Source organism: Petromyzon marinus, chromosome 1 (assembly GCF_048934315.1).
Source record: "Petromyzon marinus isolate PM22_M1 ecotype Great Lakes invasive population chromosome 1, UKy_Petmar_22M1.pri1.0, whole genome shotgun sequence".
NCBI classification, from domain to species: Eukaryota; Metazoa; Chordata; class Hyperoartia; order Petromyzontiformes; family Petromyzontidae; genus Petromyzon; species Petromyzon marinus.
Window position 1 is genome coordinate 5,262,662 of NC_133667.1, and position 16,138 is coordinate 5,278,799.

Below are 16,138 nucleotides of genomic sequence, written 5' to 3' on the forward strand. Positions count from 1 at the left end.
TGCGCAGCGTCAACCTCACTCTCTCGACCAACCCCATCTATACCCAGTGGCAAGACGTAGTCAAGACGACTGGAGATGGTCCTGGTTGCAGTGGAAGGTCCAAAGACCCTTTTGGTGGAATTTCCTCCACCAGGGGTTCCACATGCCCAGGCTCAGACAAGCTGAGTTTTCCGGGTTAGTTAACCGCCACCCGGGGTTCGACGTTGGCAGCTGCTGACTGTACCGACTCACCAGGGATGTTAAAACCTGGTGTGCGCCTACGGTAGCAGTTAAAGGGCCAGGCCAGATGGAACAAGCCTGAGGCACAACTAGCTGGTCAGACAACTGGTGCCTGCCTGGCGGCAGCTTAAGTGGAAGCATGTGAGGTCTCGGGATGAGCAGGGGGATATAAGCGGGAGTGTGTGTTAGCAAGGGGAGTTGTTGCCAGGAAGCAAGAGTGAAGACATCTCGCCGCTACCGCTCCAGCCGTCAACGGGACCTTAACCCTCACGCCATCGCCGGGCGGGTGTTGGCTGAACACCCCGCCCGGGACAGACGGGTGAGCGGGTCTGAGGGAGCGTAGGTGAGGGCAGTGGTGGAGATGCGAAGTTACTGTGTGCAGAGTCGCTGAGGGCGATGACGCTGTGTGCGGAGTCGCTGAGTGCGAAGACGTTGTTTGCGGAGTCACTGAGTGCGAAGCTGCTGTGTGCAGAGTCGCTGGGTGCGAAGCTGCTGTGTGCGGAGTCGCTGAGAGCAGAGCTGCTGAGTGCAGGATAAGTGAGGTGCAGAATAGATAAGAGCGGGGAGAAGTTAAGTATATGTGACCGTACAGAAAGTTATAGGAGTGCCTATAACTGGCGCAAGAACAGGTGAATGAAGTGTAAGCAAGTGACTTGTTACAACGTGTCGGTGTGAGTAATTTTTGAAGACACTGCACACATACACGAAAATTACACGTGCATACATACACAGATATAAACAGAAATGCACACCTACAATTACACAAACACATGCAAATACGTATACATACAGAGATAGCAGCAGATACTACAGGGTGACGGTCATAATAATTAACTCTAGCCAACGTGTTTCCATGATGAAACAGGCACAGATAGGTAAGCAACTATTGGCAGAGCTAGTGGCGGATTTTCCACATTCCTTTACCAGGAATATGTCTATCCATAGGACAATCCGTGATGTCCACTCCCAATGCCTTTGATGATGTCTACTCCCAATGCCTCCCATGATGTCCAGTCCCAATGACTACCAGGATGTCCACTCCCAATTCCATCCATGATGATTACTCCCAATGCCTTCCATGATGTCCATTCCCAATGCCATCTGTTAATTCCACTCCCAATGTCATCTGTGCTGTCCACTCGCTATGCCATCTCCAAGATGTGAATAACATGCATCCATTTTCCACCAAGCATTTTAAATATCTGCCAAACCAAGCATATTTCTTCAGTGAATCATATATATTTTTCAACATTGTAATCCAAAAAGTATGTTTTACTTTGATACTAATGTTGAGGAAACTTTTTTTCTTTCCACTTTTATAGGATTTGTAATTTAACTAACCTATACAACTTCTATATGATATTGCTCTACTGTTGTAACAATAATAATCATGTCTGTGCCAGGAGGACAAGCAGGAATGTCTTTCAAAAATGGGGACGTTGCTGGAGACCTCTCAGAGGAGGTTGTGGAGTGGCCCAGGCACCAGGATGGCAAGGTGTACATCCCCTACCACATCTCCATCGCTTTCAGTGAGTGCAGTACACATGGCCTGCTTCTAGCGTGGCTGACATTACCTGGGTTTTTTTGTCTTCAGGCTGGGCTATGTTACATGAGCCTCATAACCCTAGGTTGAGTTACTTTGCCTCTCACATGTTACCAATATTTAGGTTTAAGACATTAAATCACCTGCATCTTTTGGCCTAGGTTGGCTTACATTGCACGGTTACAAATAATGCAGCTTGTTGCGTGTCCTTTATTGGTAGCTGGTCAAACTATTTGTCAGCGTGCTTATTGATGAGCCAGTTTTATCCCTTGTTTGGTAACATTTCCGCCACCACCTTCAGAGTTTCTTCATAAATTACCACATAGTGCTAAAGAGAATATTAAATACTCGGACATTATTCACAAGAGTCATCCATAATGTTCTTCTGTCATGTGTGTTGGGGAAAGGGAGGGATAATATCACATATCTGAGACTTTTTTGGCAGTATCAAATGTACTCTTTGGTTCTATTCGGTAAAGTCACGTAGGTAAAAAATAAAACAACAAAAATCACGACGTTTCGGCCACAACACAAGCGGCCTTCATCAGGTGAAGGGACCAGACTGTCTTGAGGACAGCGCTGGAGTGAAACACAGCCACGCTCAGACCGCGACATTTGAGCTGTGTGCGAGGAAACAAGGTTCCTTGACAAAGGAGTTAGCATAAAAAATAGCATTTGATTGGCTGACTTAGCATGATAAACGGTGTAGAGGTGGTGTACATGCGGGTGAACATGCCGGTTGGCGAGGGGGGGAGGGGGAGTTTACCTATTGATGGTGTGAAAAGGGAATTTTTAAGAGCTGCGAAAGTTTGGGGCACCACGACTTGAAAAATATACTGTACCATTGAAAATTAGTTTAATGTTTGGTTCGATTTAGAACATCTTTCCAATGGTTGCTTAATTTGAAACCATCTTCTCGGTTGAAATTGTGTCTGTGTTTGTAAATCTGAATTGACTCGTGAACAAATCTCTGATAAAAACCCGTGGGTTTGCAAAGAACCTTGGTATCGGAGAAAATTATATCATGATCACCCACAGCGTTGTAACAGTGATCAGCTACGGCAGAAGAATTCGTTCTGCCGTGTTTCAAATCTGATTTGTGCTCGCGAATTCGGTCAGAGACATGTCGCTTTGTCTCCCCGATATAGCAATCACCGCAGGTACAACTCAATTTGTAAACCCCGGGGTACTGTAAGTCAGGAATGACATCCTTCACGGATGGGATCAGATCACGAATTTTGTGTACTGTATTGAACCGGACCTGGATCTTGTGTTTGTTTAGAATTTTGGAAATCTTTTTAGTAATGCCTGCTATATATGGTAGTGTGATGGTTTTGACCGGAGTATCAAGTGGTTGTTTCTGTATGGAGGGAGAAACAGCTTGGCGGATGGTACGGTCAGAGTATCCATTCCTTTTGAGGGCCAGGTGTACATGTTTTAATTCACTGGTCAGGTGGTGTTGGTCCGAAATGCAATGAGCCCTATGGTATAAAGTTTTGATGAGAGACTTCTTTTGGGCTGGGTGGTGGTGGGAATCAGGTTTCAAGTAGGAATCTGTGTGGGTGGGTTTCCTGTAGACAGAATGCCCCAATGAGCCATCAGATCTCCTCTCAAACAGAACATCTAAGATGGTAGCTTGCCATCTTTCTCCACTTCCATGGTGAATTTGATGGCGGGATGTCTGGAATTGATGTGGTGTAGGAAAAGGTTCAGAGCTGGGAGGCCATGTGCCCAAATGACGAAAGTGTCATCCACATATCTCTTCCACAGGGAAGGTCTGAGGGTGGAAGTCTGGATGGCGTCTGATTCAAATTTCTCCATGAAAATATTGGCTATCACTGGTGACAAGGGAGATCCCATGGGGGTACCCTCATTTTGTTTGTAGAAGGAGCCATTCCAAGTAAAGTAGGTATTGTTGAGGCAGTGCCTAACCAGTGCAGGTGTATCGGGGTCTAGTTCATGTTGGCCCAAATTTTCAATTATTTCAATGGTATCAGGTACTAGTTCATAGTTCATTTATTTGGTATAGCCCTGTGAGCCATTCGGCTCTTGAATCGGGTGCAACCGCAACAAACAAAAAACATGAACAAGAAAACATCTTAAAGTGATTATGTGACTGTGCAAACATAAAATACAGGAAAAAATATCAAAATATTCCTGAAATAGCACCGTACACCAACGCTGTGTGCAAAAATTCCAGTGGGATGCAAGTCAAATAACAACAACAACCACAAGACAACTAAGATTAAGGCCATCAGTCTAACTCCGTACTACAATAAACAAAAAACATGGCCAAAACAAAAAAACTTTTCGAAATCACCAAAATAAAAGCCATACATCCAATGTAACAGTGATCATAGGGACTGTGACCGAATTTTTAACAATAAACTACATAAATAAATGATAACACCAAAATCTAGAGCCATATTTTAGGCCACTGAATAGCAGTGGCAGCTAGGGTTGTACAACTCCTCTAGAGCAGTTTTGAGTGAAGATCTCATAGGTAGTGATTCAAGTTGCAGTTTATTGGCAATAGCATTCCAGACCCTGGGGGCATCAATAGCAAAGGCCCTTCCTCCAGTTTTTGTACGGCAATAGGGAATGTGAAGCTGGTAAATGAGCGAAGACCTGAGGTCAAATTTGTTCTTTGAAACAGAGAGGAGATCCAGTAGGTAGTCTGCGGAATTTTTTGTAAGTACATCGTGAATAAATAAGAGCTGGTGCACAAGCCGTCGAACATTAAGAGATGTTAATTTTGACCCAATGTAGAGATCACAGTGGTGAGTCCTATATGGGCAGTTCAATGCAAATCTTAAGGCTGAGTGATAGATGGAATCAAGCTTCTTCAGTACAGTACTTGGGGCTGATTTATACACAATGTCACAGTAGTCAAGTAGAGGCAGTATGGTAGCTTTTATCAATTCCAAACAGAACATTGGGGGGAAGCAGTGCTTGTGTCGATACAGAAAACCAATTTTTATTTTTGTCTTTTTACCAATATAATCAATGTGATCTTCAAAACTAAGTTTTGAATCCAGGATGACCCCAAGATACTTATAGATCTTGACTTGCTCTATTTGATAATTATTCAAGGAATGTAATTGGGGAAAAATAACTTCCTGCTTTAGTCCCGGAGAGAAGCATAGCACATTGGTTTTGGAGGTATTCAGGACTAGTTTAAGAGAAACTAGCTGATGTTGTAGTTTGTTGAAATCACCCTGGAGCTTAGCAATCACGTCATCCGGAGAGCGGCCAGCAGTAATCAGTATCGTGTCATCTGCAAAAAGATTTACCCTGGAATGATCCAGTTTAGTGCCCAAGTCATTGACATAAAGAGAGAACCTTGGTGAACAAAGAGACCACATCGAAGCTGACAAGGTTATCGTCAGGGGACAGTACAACGTCTTTGACCATAGAGATCAATTGGGCTGAGTTAAGTACTGCTGAGGTGGTCTTGCCAGTGAAAGGCAGCAAGGTATCTGACAGAAAACGGGCTAGTCTATAGGTAGGGGAGTTGATCGTGGATACGATGGGTCGTAGTGGGGTGCCTTCTTTATGAATCTTGGGGAGACCATAGAATCTAGGGGGTCTTGCAGCAGAAGGTTTTAGGGAGGGACGTTTAGTTGGGTCGATTAGGGAGGTCGAACTTGTGATGATCTTGTTGGTTTTTATCGCTAGGCTATTGGTAGGGTCATTTTTAATTTTTGAGTAACTTCCATCGTTGAGCAGATTCTGGATTTTGTTGTATGAATCTTTATCCATAATTACAGTAGCGTTGCCTTTATCGGCTGAGAGGATGACTATATCACTTCTGTTTTTTTTTTAATTCGCGAGTTCAGAGCGTTCATTTTTGCTAATGTTACTAATGGGTTTCTTAGCATTCTTAAGAATAGTGGCTATTTCAGCTCTCGCAACGTCTGCTTGGATGTGTCCTACGCCTTTGAGGGCTACATCGACCTGAGAGATGATATCATCTACTGGTATGTGTTTTGGGGTGACAGCAAAATTCAGTCCCCTAGCCAGTACTGTTTTCAGATTGTACGAAATCGGGGTGCTATTCTGATTAATGACGATTTTGTTGACGTCTAGTTTTGTTATATGTGGAACTGGGTTCTTCTTTGATATGTGGTTGAATTTAGAAATCACCATCAATAGGTAAACTCCCCCTCCCCCCTCGCCAACCGGCATGTTCACCCGCATGTACACCACCTCTACACCGTTCATCATGCTAAGTCGGCCAATCAAATGCTAATTTATATGCTAATTCCTTTGTCAAGGCACCTTGTTTACTCGCACACAGCTTAAAGGTCGCGGTCTGAGCGTGGCTGTGTTTCACTCCAGCGCTGTCCTCGAGACAGTCTGGTCCCTTCACCTGATGAAGGCTGCTTGTGTTGTGGCCGAAACGTCGTGATTTTTGTTGTTTTATTTTTACCTACGTGAATTTACCGAATAGAACCAAAGAGTATGGATCCTTGCAGTCACGAAAGCTTTAAATCTAGAAAAGTATCAAAAGTATGAAGAAAAAATAAGAATAGGTTGAACTTCATGCCATGAGAAAGGTATCTATTTTTGTTTGAAGAGCTGTATTATTGCCTGAAAAGTGAATCCCTATTTTTATTTTTTCATACTTATGATATCACATGTTAGAACCTGCATTGTGAAAAAGTAATAAACGAGTATTTCCCGAGTAGTTATTGCTTGCTGAGTATTGTTAATAACAGATGTGTTTCTTCTGGGATGTCACCTAGCAATCTATAAGATACTGAAATACTGCACTTCATCATATGAGTAAATTATTGGTACTGTTACACGTGTATTCCTCTTCATTTATGGTATAATTCGTTTTTATTTCTTACATAGTTTTGATGGTTCCCATATGTAGTGAGCTTGCAATGATTTACCCCCTTCCCCATCGATTCCGTGAACTGCCACAATTTGGGATAATATTTTGATTCAATAAATAATTATTTTGTTGATGTTTGTACTTCTCATTATATTTTTTTCTGTTATTTGTACATATGTGTTCACTGTAATAACAGCATGTTATTTGCATGCAACTTAAATTAACAATTCAATGCATTCACATGCAGGATAGAGTAGAGAAATCAATAACTTATATTAAACGATGAATGGATACATCATAACTTGCCTGTTATTTATGATTTATCAGCTGCTTTTGAGTGTTTTATATGATCATTGTTTAATGCTCATGATGATCGATGTAAAAATACATTGACAATCCAGCATTTAACGAATGTATTCTAACTCTGATAAATGCTTTGCATCAAACTTGAGAAATGTGAGAAAAGTGGAATGAAGCCTCCTTATTACATTCCCATATCTGGGATTTTCCTCATCCAGCGAGTCATTTGTTTCAGTCCCAGGATATCCCCATAGATACACTGGTAAATTATTTCACGACAGGTGTTCCCAAGTCAAGTTTCCCCAGCACACTATTCTCTACCTCTTGCCTAGGCTGGCAGGTTTTTTAAAATCCAATGGGCGCTCTGACGTCGGATATGGGCAGTGCATAGCTACAGATCATGGCGACCTGTAGCGACACACAGTTTCTGTCACCCCACTCATCTCCCATGCTCTTGCTCAATCCATGTATCGAAATGAATCTTCCACCCTGTGCCTATCTCCATCTGTTTCATCCATGTATCTCCCACACACTGTTCCTCTTTCACTCCACGCATCTCCAACACTGTGCCCATCGCCACCTCTTTCACTCCACGCATCTCCCACGTCTCACTAGATACCTCTATCCACTGTGTGAAAATGTATATAGTAATTCGGGAATTTAAGTCGTCATGAGCCCAGCATGGATATGTGTGGAGTTGGCATAAGCAGAGAGATGCATAGCATGGAGATATGAGAGATAGAGACAGAGAGCCACAGTTGAGATGTACAGTATGGAGCAAGAAGGAAAGTCTGAATCGAGATATTTGCAGCATCCGAGAGGCAATGAGCATGAGAAATAAGAAGCTGAGCAATACACACGTAAAAATAAATAATGGACACTGTGGTGGTGAGACGTTATCTCCCTCGCTCGGTATGCAGGAGATCATGGGTTCATTCCCGACCCTTATACCTGCATATATGGATTTTGCATGTTCTTCCTGCGGTTGCGTGGATTTTACTCCGAGTCCTCCATTCTTTCCCTCCACATTTAAAAACATGCATTTAGAGTTTTTGGCTACTCTAAATGTCCACATGATAAGCCACTACGTGGGACTATCATTTCTGAAAAAGGTCAGTAAGCTTTCCCTGGTAACATAAAAAATAGTTAATTATTACCTATGCCATTTTACGACAGAGAATAACTGTCCCTCTTACAACATTAACCCACATCTATCACTCAATATGGCCATCCCTGAATAACTTAATATTGTGTAAGTGCATTTTTTTTAAACAAAATTTATTCCATAAAATATGCTGGGTGTTGTATTGTGTAACTTTTATTTCAGATGAAAAAGACAAGAGTGAAATTAAACGAGCTATTGCGGAGTTCACAAATAAAACCTGCATCCGTTTCATACAGAGAGAGGAAGCACATGAGGACTACATCAACGTCCAAGCGCTGGAAGGGTCAGTGCCGTTTGATTCAACTCGCACATAAATTCCCACATGCGTTATGTGGCGTCTGTACTGTAGCGTTCCTACGCCTGTGGTTCCTCAAGGTGCATGGCATGAGAGGGCAGTGTAAATAATTCGTGGTGGTGATGGCATCTGCCTAATCATGGTAGTGTCAATAGTGTGAATGTACTGTACACAGTATAAAAACAGCCTTGTTTCTGGGTGTGAATTACACAACAATGTACCATGTAACAAAATACTATAAAGAGTGCTTGCCTACTATTATTTTAATCATGTTCACATGCAATAACTATGATGCACATTGTTTTCATATGCTGTTAGTCATATTACAGATGTGACATGAACCTAACAATCAAAAGTATGAAAGGGAGGGGTTGAAGAACAAAGTCAACAAATGGTAATTTTAAGAAAATCTAACTATCCCAAAACAGTGGTTAATTTGAAATGGCACTTGTACTCTAGTACTTACATGTGTACTTACAAAGGGCATGGAGCAAGATGAACAGAAAGTATTCACATTGAGAGCCGATGGGTCTTCAAAATGTGCTTAAATCGTGGTGAGAAAGTCGACAGTGATTATAGATGAGTGGGTCACTCAGTCTTCAGTTTCAAATACAATGCATATGTAGCGCTGTAAAAGGGCCCATGTACACTTACCATGTAGTGCTACTTACCTGCAGTAGCAGACGGGGTCTACCAGGGGCAATTACTCTAACCGGCATACTGGCCATTCGATTTCCCAGCCCCGAGGCAAGAGGGGACTGCGGGGTGTTCTGAGATTCCCCCGGGACCCCCCCCCCCCCCTTGGAACTCTCTGGAAGGGAGGCATAGCCGGGGGCGGATTCACCTCTGGAGGTGTATAAAAGCCGGACCTCTGGACGAGTCCGGCAGCCAGTTGAAGACAGAAACCAGAAGACCAGCTAGTCTAAGACCCTGGGAACCCTGTGACCTGCCGTCCTTGTAAGGGCCGGGTCTGAGCGGGCCAGTGGTGAGACCCAGGGAACCCCAGGAACCCGATGTTCTTGTCAGGGCCGGGACCGAGCGGGCCAGTGGTCGGGACCCGTACCTTAGCTGGGTCGGGTCAGAGTAGCCTCCCCTAGGTCACCCTTAGCCGGAAGACTGTGAGCCGAAGTCCGAGTAATAGGACATGCCAGTCCAGAGGCAGTGAAGGGGTGAAGGGGTGAAGGGGCCGCTACCACTTTGTGTTAGGGTTTGCTAACGCTATTGTTACTGTACCGTTTATCGTAATAAACGTATTGCCTCAACCGGACCGTCTCCACTCTCATCGAGCCCACTACACATATATTGATTTGAAGCTTTCGTGACTGCAGTAATCCATACTCTTTCGTTCTTTCGGTAAAGTCACGTAGGTAGAAAAAATAATAGATCACGACGTTTCGATCGCAACACAAGCAACCGTCATCAGGTGAAAATTTTTATAGCGAGAAAGCTGCTGAAACACGAAGTTATATAGGCTTGAGATAAGCCCAGCCCAAGGGTGAGTGGGCAGGGCTGGAAGTGGAATTTGCATGTAAATACAACACCACATCGTGGAAAACGAGAGAGGGACACGTAAGCCACAGCCAGATATGCTTGAGATAAGCTCAGCCTAAGGGTAAGTGGGCGGGAGGTTGAATTTGCATGTAAATACAATACCACATCGTGGAATAGGAGAGAGGGACACAAAAGCCGCACAGTCAGATAGGATTGAGATAAGTTCAGCCCACGAGTAAGTGGGTGGGAGGTGTAATGTGCATGTAAATACAACACCACATCGTGGAAAAAGGAGAGAGGGACACATAAGCCACACAGCCAGATATAGGCTATTAATGTAAAGACACTTAACTTGGTAATGTAAGACAACTACAGCAAGAGAGAGACTCACAGAGAGTCGGAAGTAACAACTGACATTGGCAGGTAGGATGGAAACATCCCAGTCAATTAAGACTTTGCCTGGTTAATAACGTCCTTTCAATGATTGCTCAGTTTGTACCCATCTTCTCGGTTGAAGTTGTCCGTGTTTACATATCTGGATGACTTCATGAACAAATCTCTGAAGGTAGCCGGTGGGTGTGCAGAGTACCTTTGTCTCCGAAAAATATATTTTGTGTGAGCCCACAGCGTTAAAATAATGATCAGCAACGGCAGAGTTATTGGTCTTTCCGTGTTTCAGATCTGCCTTGTGTTCGCGTACGCGGTCCGAGACATATGGTTTCGTTTCCCCAATATAACTGCTGCCGCAGTCACAACTCAATTTGTAGACACCAGAGTACTGCATGTCAGGAATCACATCCTTTACAGATGGGATCAAATCACGGATTTTGTGTACTTTGTTGAAACGAACTTGGATCTTGTTAACTGGAAAATAATGGCAAGCTACCATTCCTGGATGTTTTTATCGAGAAGAGACCTGATGGCTCGTTGCATGTCCGACCAGCACCACCTAGCCAGTAAGCTGGAGCGCGTACACCAAACCCTCAGGATCAATGGCTATTCTGACCATACAATCCGCAAAGCTGTCTCCCCAGCCATGAGGAGACGACCATCTGAGTATCCAATCAAAACCATCACTTTGCCATACATAGCAGGGGTTACCAAAAATATTTCCAAAATCGGGCTACTATCAAAGGTTTTATTTTATACCTACGCGACATTACCGAAAGAACCAAAGAGTATGGATCCCTGCAGTCACGAAAACTTCCAATGTAGATATCAATGGTTTGTTCATGAAGCCATCCAGATATATAAATATAGACGTAACTTCAACCGAGAAAATGGATACAAATTGAACAATCATTGGAAGGATGCTATTAACCAGGTAATGCCTTAACTGGTTGTGGTTGTTTCAATCGTTTTTAACGTACCCGCTGTTCTTCTAACACCCTTTTTTCTCTTTTCCCCCGTGTCCACACTCAGCTTCCCTCTTCTATCCCAGCCCACTTTCCCCCCCCAGCCTCACGTCCTCTTCCCCTCGCGCTCACGCGGCCCCCCTCCCCCTACCCCCCCCCCTCTCTCTCCCCCATTGCTCGTCCCCCCTCTCTTACCTATATAGCCTCTTGCCACGGCAGCTCTCTCGATCATTTCTGCATTTTTCTTGCTGTGGTTGTCCCACCTGATGAAGATTGCTTGTGTTCTGATCGAAGCGTCGTGATTTATTTTATTTCTACCTACGTGGCTTTACCGAAAGAACCAAAGAGTATTAACAGACTATATCTGGCTGTGTGGCTTATGTGTCCCTCTCTCCTTTTCCACGATGTGGTGTTGTATTTACATGCAAATTCCATCTCCCGCCCACTTAACCTTGGGCTGAGTTAATCTCAAGCCTATCTGGCTGTGTGGCTTATGTGTCCCTCTCTCCTTTTCCACGATGTGGTGTTGTATTTACATGCAAATTCCACCTCCCGCCCACTTACCCTTGGAGTGAGCTTATCTGAAGCCTATCTGGCTGTGTGGTTTATGTGTCCCTCTCTCATTTTCCACGATGTGGTGTTGCATTTACATGCAAATTCCACCTCCCGCCCACTTACCCTTGGGCTAAGCTTATCTCAAGCTTTCTCGCTATATATAAATACAAAATCACCTGATGACGGTCGCTTGTGTTGTGATCGAAACGTCGTGATCTATTATTTTTTCTACCTACGTGACTTTACCGAAAGAACCAAAGAGAATGCATATATTACCAGAGCATTTTTTTTCATGTTCAACCACAAGTATGTGTGGTTAATGCAGACATGATTCCTTGCAAAATGTTTCTGTTTGGTGTTTTAGCATCTTAACACCCATTTTATTGCCACTCACGTTTTATTGATACTGGCAAAAAAGGTCCCATATTGAAGTTAATGTATGAATGATGAACTTCTTTCACACCGTACGTAGCCAACCATGCTAATTGGAGGTGCGGGGAAGGACAAGCTAAATAAAGTGCATGTCTCATGGCGAGCAGTAATTACATTTTGGTATCGATCTCAGCCAAGCAGTCTTGGTGATACTGCTTAGCTATGCTCAAAGTAGTGAGGACATCTTTATCAACTGCATAATGATGATTCGCACATTCATTATGGACATTGACATTCGCGATTGAGTCAGAGAAGTTGTTTATAAATTTTTCATTTTACCGCAGAGCTTGTCTTGTATGTCTTAATTTTGTAAGTGATTTAGATGGAATTGTTTGATTGGTTTCAATGCTAATTCTCAACGTTGTGGTTGTATTGCAAGTGCTAGTTTGGAAGGGATCAGGCAATGGTTACTCTAACAATCTGCACTATGCATGCCAGGAGTGATCCGTACATCTTTAAGATCGCACCATTGAACAAGGATATAGTTTATGAGATGCCATTGTTTGAAACTTGGCTATATCCATGTGTTATTTATGTTATCTTGGGAGGCAAATAAAGGTGTTTGTAGTCACATGGACTGAATAGGAACAGGACATTGCTATTCGTTTTCCAGTACCAGGAGGTCCAATGATATGATTCCAAGTTGTGGAATTACTTTCAACCCTTTCGTTGACATCTTCCATGGTGATGTCTGTCCCTTTCAGGAATAGACGCGATAAGTGGACTTCTTCTTTCGTATGGTTGATGTAGATGCAGAACAACAACTAGAATTTCACATTTAGGTGGTCAAGTCAGATAAATGCGTGAGGAGCAACGAAGTGTTGTATCACAGATGTCTCCTTCGTATTTCTGGATCAGGCATTTTGTTGATAGATGTTGTAGGGTCTGTTCTGGGTGACCACAGACGCACATTGGGGAGTTTTCAATTTTCCATTTGTGCATCACGTATCTGCATCTGCCATGGTTTGTGCGAATGCAATTTAGGGTGAACAAAGAGCTTCGTGGAAGATCAAACCCAGGGATCTTTTGGGTTGGGTCTTTTACAGCAAGGCGTTTGTTCGTGATTTCTTTTGAACTCCATTCAGCTGTCCAGGCTTTATCGGGGTTGAATGCACATTGTTTAAGGTTACTTGCATGGGTCCAAAAGGGCTTGCGTGACTTCAAGTGATGATGAGGGATGTTATTGAGGTCCTCATGAATGGGAAGGCAACTGTTTTCCTCGACTCGCAGGACTTTCAGGAGGGTTGAAGTATTGCAGCTGATGGGAGGGGGAGAGGTGTGTGACAGCACAGGCAACCAGGGTGTTGAGGTCGACTTAAGGGTTCCAGTGATACACCGCATTGCAGTGTTCATTTGGACATCAACAAGTCAAGTATGACTACTATCATGATCAGCAGTGGACTGATCATGGCTGATTATGCTTACTACGGTGCTGACTTGTTGGCTATGGAGTGCGGTGTATATGTGTTCTTTTGTAAATTATTTTTGATCCAACCATGCGGGGGAGGGGGTGTACAACTTCCGCATCAGTTGAGTGGTGCATAGCAGGATAGGCAACTTGTGCAGACAACCAATGCGGACGTGTAGGACCGTAGTGTTATGTGCGTCAGATTCCTTTTCTTTGGGTAAGGGAGGGGAAAAGTGGGGGGAGGGGGAGAGTCAGTCTGATTTCAAGTTCAGTAAAGTAATCTCAGGGTCTCTGAAGTGTCATTCACAAACGGGCCCTAGATCTGGATGACCTCCCCTTCCTAACCGAAGTGTTAAATGCTTAGAGAAGGGTATATTGGTGCCTGGTGATGTATTGGAGTTTAAGGCCCAGGAGAAAGGATTCAATGTAAGGTATTATCTCGGTGCCAGGCATCACGTTGTACAGATCGGTTATTTGATCATATGTCTTGATGGTGGGACATTCCCAGAAGGCGTTAATGTACGTTTGGATGGTGCCTGGGGGTCATCTAGGGCAGTTTGGGGATATGGTCTGGGAGAATTTAGCCCTCCTTTAGTGCCCTGGTCTTTGTTCTCACCTCAGTAGGGAGTAGGAGTTGGTATGCCTCAGATTTTTAAAGTGGGCCCTCTCCTCCATCAGCCATACCCATATCGGGGATCTTTCCGAGGTCAACATCTCTTGCCTTGTTAATAGAGTCCCTGATCTGGAGAAATAAAAAAAATTGCTATTAGGGATGCTATGTCGCTTTATAATGTTTTGGAGAGTGTCCACCCCCCCGTAAGTCAGACGAGAAATCAATCACCCTACTGATTTCCACTCTTTTTCCAAGCCAGCCAGCTTGGCCCCTTGCCCCCAGTTCTGAGGGATGGATTATCCCACATGGGGGAGAGGCGCTGGATGCCAAAGCTTATAGAGATCAGTCATTCTCAGGATCCAAAGCATTTTGTTGACCAAGGATAGTAGTTTAAAATCCGAGGGCTTATCCCTAGGGTGTGAGTGGACTATTCCTTCAAGGCTCCAGGGGGATACTGATGCCTCTTTCCATTTCTTCCAGGAGCCCTGTCTGTTCTTGTTGAGCCAATGCTTGATCGCAGGGAGACCAGAAGATGCCAAAAGGCGCACAACTCAAAGACAATGCACCATGAGAGTAGGAGAGCTCGGGGGAAGCATTTACACCATTGGAAACCTCATTTGCCAGTAACAAAATATGATAATTGTTTTTTTTACCCTTTTATCTGGCAACAAAACTGACACCTTTTTTACAAGGAGTCATGTTTACATTGACCACAATACCTGTGGTCGGAATGCAAACAAAAAACAACAACTCTGATATTGTATGCAATGTCCTTGAAATTGATTGGTCCACACCCGAGGCAGCTTTCTTTAGAGCCTCGTCTCACATGGTGTTGGACCAGAAGACGCCAAAAGGCGCACAACTCAAAAACAATGCACCATCAGAGTATGAGAGCTCGGGGTAAGCATTTACACCATTGGAAACCTCATTTGCCAGTAACAAAATATGATAATTGTTTTTTTACCCTTTAATCTTGCAACAAAACTGACACCTTTTTTACAAGGAGTCATGTTAACATTGACCACAATACCTGTTGTCGGAATGCAAACAAAAAACAACAACTCTGATATTGTATGCACTGTACTTGAAATTGATTGGTCCACACCTGAGACAGCTTTCTTTAGAGCCTCGTCTCACATGGTGTTGGACCAAAAGACGCCAAAAGGCGCACAACTCACAGACAATGCACCATCAGAGTATAAGAGCTAGGGTAAGCATTTACACCATTGGAAACCTCAGTTGCCAGTAACAAAATATGATAATTGTTTTTTTACCCTTTTATTTGGCAACAAAACTGACACCTTTTTTACAAGGAGTCATGTTTGCATTGACCACAATACCTGCGGTCGGAACGCAAACAAAAAACAGCAACTCTGATAATGTATGCACTGTCCTTGAAATTGATTGGTCCACACCCGAGACAGCTTTCTTTAGAGCCTCGTCTCACATGGTGTTGAACCAGAAGACGCCAAAAGGCACACAACTCAAAGACAATGCACAATCAGAGTATGAGAGCTCGGGGTAAGCATTTACACCATGGGAAACCTCATTTGCCAGTAACAAAATATGATAATTGTTTTTTTCCCCTTTTATCTGGCAACACAACTGACACCTTTTTTACAAGGAGTCATGTTAACATTGACCACAATACCTGCGGTCGGAACGCAAACAAAAACAACAACTCTGATAATGTATGCACTGTCCTTGACAGTGATTAGTCTACAACCGAGACAGCTTTCTTTAGAGCCTCGTCTCACATGGTGTTGGAACAGAAGACGCCAAAAGGCGCACAACTCAAAGACAATGCACCATCAGAGTATGAGAGCTCGGGGTAAGCATTTACACCATTAGAAATCTCATTTGCCAGTAACAAAATATGATAATTGGTTTATTACCCTTTCATCTGGCAACAAAACTGA

General features: G+C 43.5%; 1 protein-coding gene across 2 annotated transcripts in view; it reads left to right on the plus strand.

Annotated features, from left to right (window-relative positions):
- The window catches only part of LOC116940914 (uncharacterized), a 260,064-nt gene that overhangs the window by 167,158 nt on the left and 76,768 nt on the right, over positions 1–16,138 (plus strand). For both annotated transcript variants that reach the window (XM_076056432.1, XM_076056365.1), the window contains exons 28-29: positions 1,623–1,748; positions 8,233–8,353. In XM_076056432.1, the coding sequence (XP_075912547.1) occupies positions 1,623–1,748; positions 8,233–8,353 (247 nt within the window). The remainder of the gene's footprint in view (positions 1–1,622; positions 1,749–8,232; positions 8,354–16,138) is intronic.